Consider the following 1755-nt stretch of genomic DNA (forward strand, 5'->3'; position numbering starts at 1 on the left):
AATAGAAAATTATTGTAATTGATTTTGTCTAAGTTCTCTACTTCACCTACTATGCTAGAAAAAGTAGTTTCTTGCCTGAAGAGAACTCATGGACTCTTTTGTTGCAGGGTCTTAGTTGATTACACCAAGAAAGTACCCCAAGTGTCAACTCCAACTCTTGTGGATTTCTCAAGAAAACTTGCAAGAGCGGGCAGTGAGTGTTGTAAGCTCCCTGAATCACAGAGAACAGCTTGTTCTGATGACCATGTGAGTCCTTTAAAATATAATAAGTCAACAATGATGAAATTTGGCTTTGAAATATTCACAAAATTAACTTTCAGAAGCAAGAGTGAACTAATTGTGTGTGTGTGTGTGTGTGTGTGCGTGAGGGTTAGCCAGGACTTGGATGTCTACATTATCCTGACTATCAGAATCAGGATTTAGATAAGATTCTTGAGATGATAAATTATGCTGAAAAAAATTCCATGAATTTTTAATGTTTCATCCATGAAAATATATTTAGTTTTTTGGGGGGACTTTCCCTGAATGTATCAGTATATGACTGCTTTCTCCCCAATCCAACACATACCTAGGAGTCACCTCAAATTATTTTAATAAATTACTTTTTTAAATGGATTATTCTGCAAATGTAGGCATATCTAAAAGAGAAAAGACTTATAAATGTCCCTTAATACTTGAAGTAAGCAAATCACTCCCTCAAATCAACCTTGTATTCAGCATTGCTAGTTAAAACACAACACTTTTTTTGGTCCAACGGAAAATATGAGTTCAAGAAAACTTTTCATTATGGTTTTGAATTTGTGCTCTGCTCTCTGTTCTTCAGCTGTTCAAGATCCTGAACAAGTTGTGTGTGGCACATGAGAAGTCACCAGTGAGCGACAGAGTTACCAAATGCTGCACAGGGTCATTGGTGAACAGACCATCATGCTTTTATGCTCTGGAGGTTGATGAAACCTATGTTCCCAAAGAATTTAGTGCTGAAACATTCACCTTCCATGCAGATGTATGCACACTTCCCGAGCCTGAGCAACAAGTCAAGAAACAAACGTGAGGAGCATTTCATTCCTGCATATGTTTGTAATCTTGATACTGAGAACTGTCCATTGAATGGGTGACTTCTTCTGAAGTAGTAATTAAATTCCTTAGAAAAGTGATTAAATTCCTTAATATGTAAGTATTGGCCATGTGAAAGTGATAAAAGTGTCAAAATTAAAATGGATAGACTTTTGTTTTCTTAGCAAAAAAGAAAGAATGAAAAAAGAAAGGAAGAAAGAAACGTACAACAAAACTATACTATAATTTGGCCTAGAAATCATTCAGAATAATCTTATTTTTTAAAATCTACTTCAGAGAGAGGAACGGAGAGTGAGATAATGCATGAGTGATAAGAGGGATTCACCGAATGGCTGCCTCCTGCATGCCCTCTACTGAATGAACCCAGAACCCAGGCATGTGCCCTGAACAAGAATTCTAATACTGAGCTCCTCGTTCATGGGTTGCCACTCAATCACTGCACTACACTGGCCAGGCAAGAAAAATCATGTAAATAAAGACTGCAGTAGAATAATATCTTATCCAGGTCCAACTGAAAAAGCTGAACAATTAACTGATTCATTTGTGCAGATAGCAAGTAAGTTAGTGAAGTCTTAGAAGAATATATATCTAGGCATAAATGATTTTAAGTTGTTTTTCTGTGCTATGGCAACCCGCAGGCAAGGCAAACCTCTGAGATATAACTTTTGTGAAAGGAATTTA

At 36.5% G+C, this 1755-nt stretch overlaps 1 protein-coding gene across 1 annotated transcript in view; it reads left to right on the forward strand.

Annotated features, from left to right (window-relative positions):
* Positions 1-1106, forward strand: part of LOC102772889 (serum albumin) — an 11674-nt gene extending 10568 nt beyond the window's left edge. Inside the window, 2 exon segments of the mRNA XM_015567920.1 lie at positions 108-246; positions 824-1106. Of these exon segments, the coding sequence (XP_015423406.1) occupies positions 108-246; positions 824-1051 (367 nt within the window). The 3' untranslated portion in view covers positions 1052-1106.
* The last annotated feature ends 649 nt before the right edge of the window (positions 1107-1755 follow it).

This window comes from Myotis davidii, unplaced genomic scaffold, assembly GCF_000327345.1.
Source record: "Myotis davidii unplaced genomic scaffold, ASM32734v1 scaffold284, whole genome shotgun sequence".
NCBI lineage: Eukaryota > Metazoa > Chordata > Mammalia > Chiroptera > Vespertilionidae > Myotis > Myotis davidii.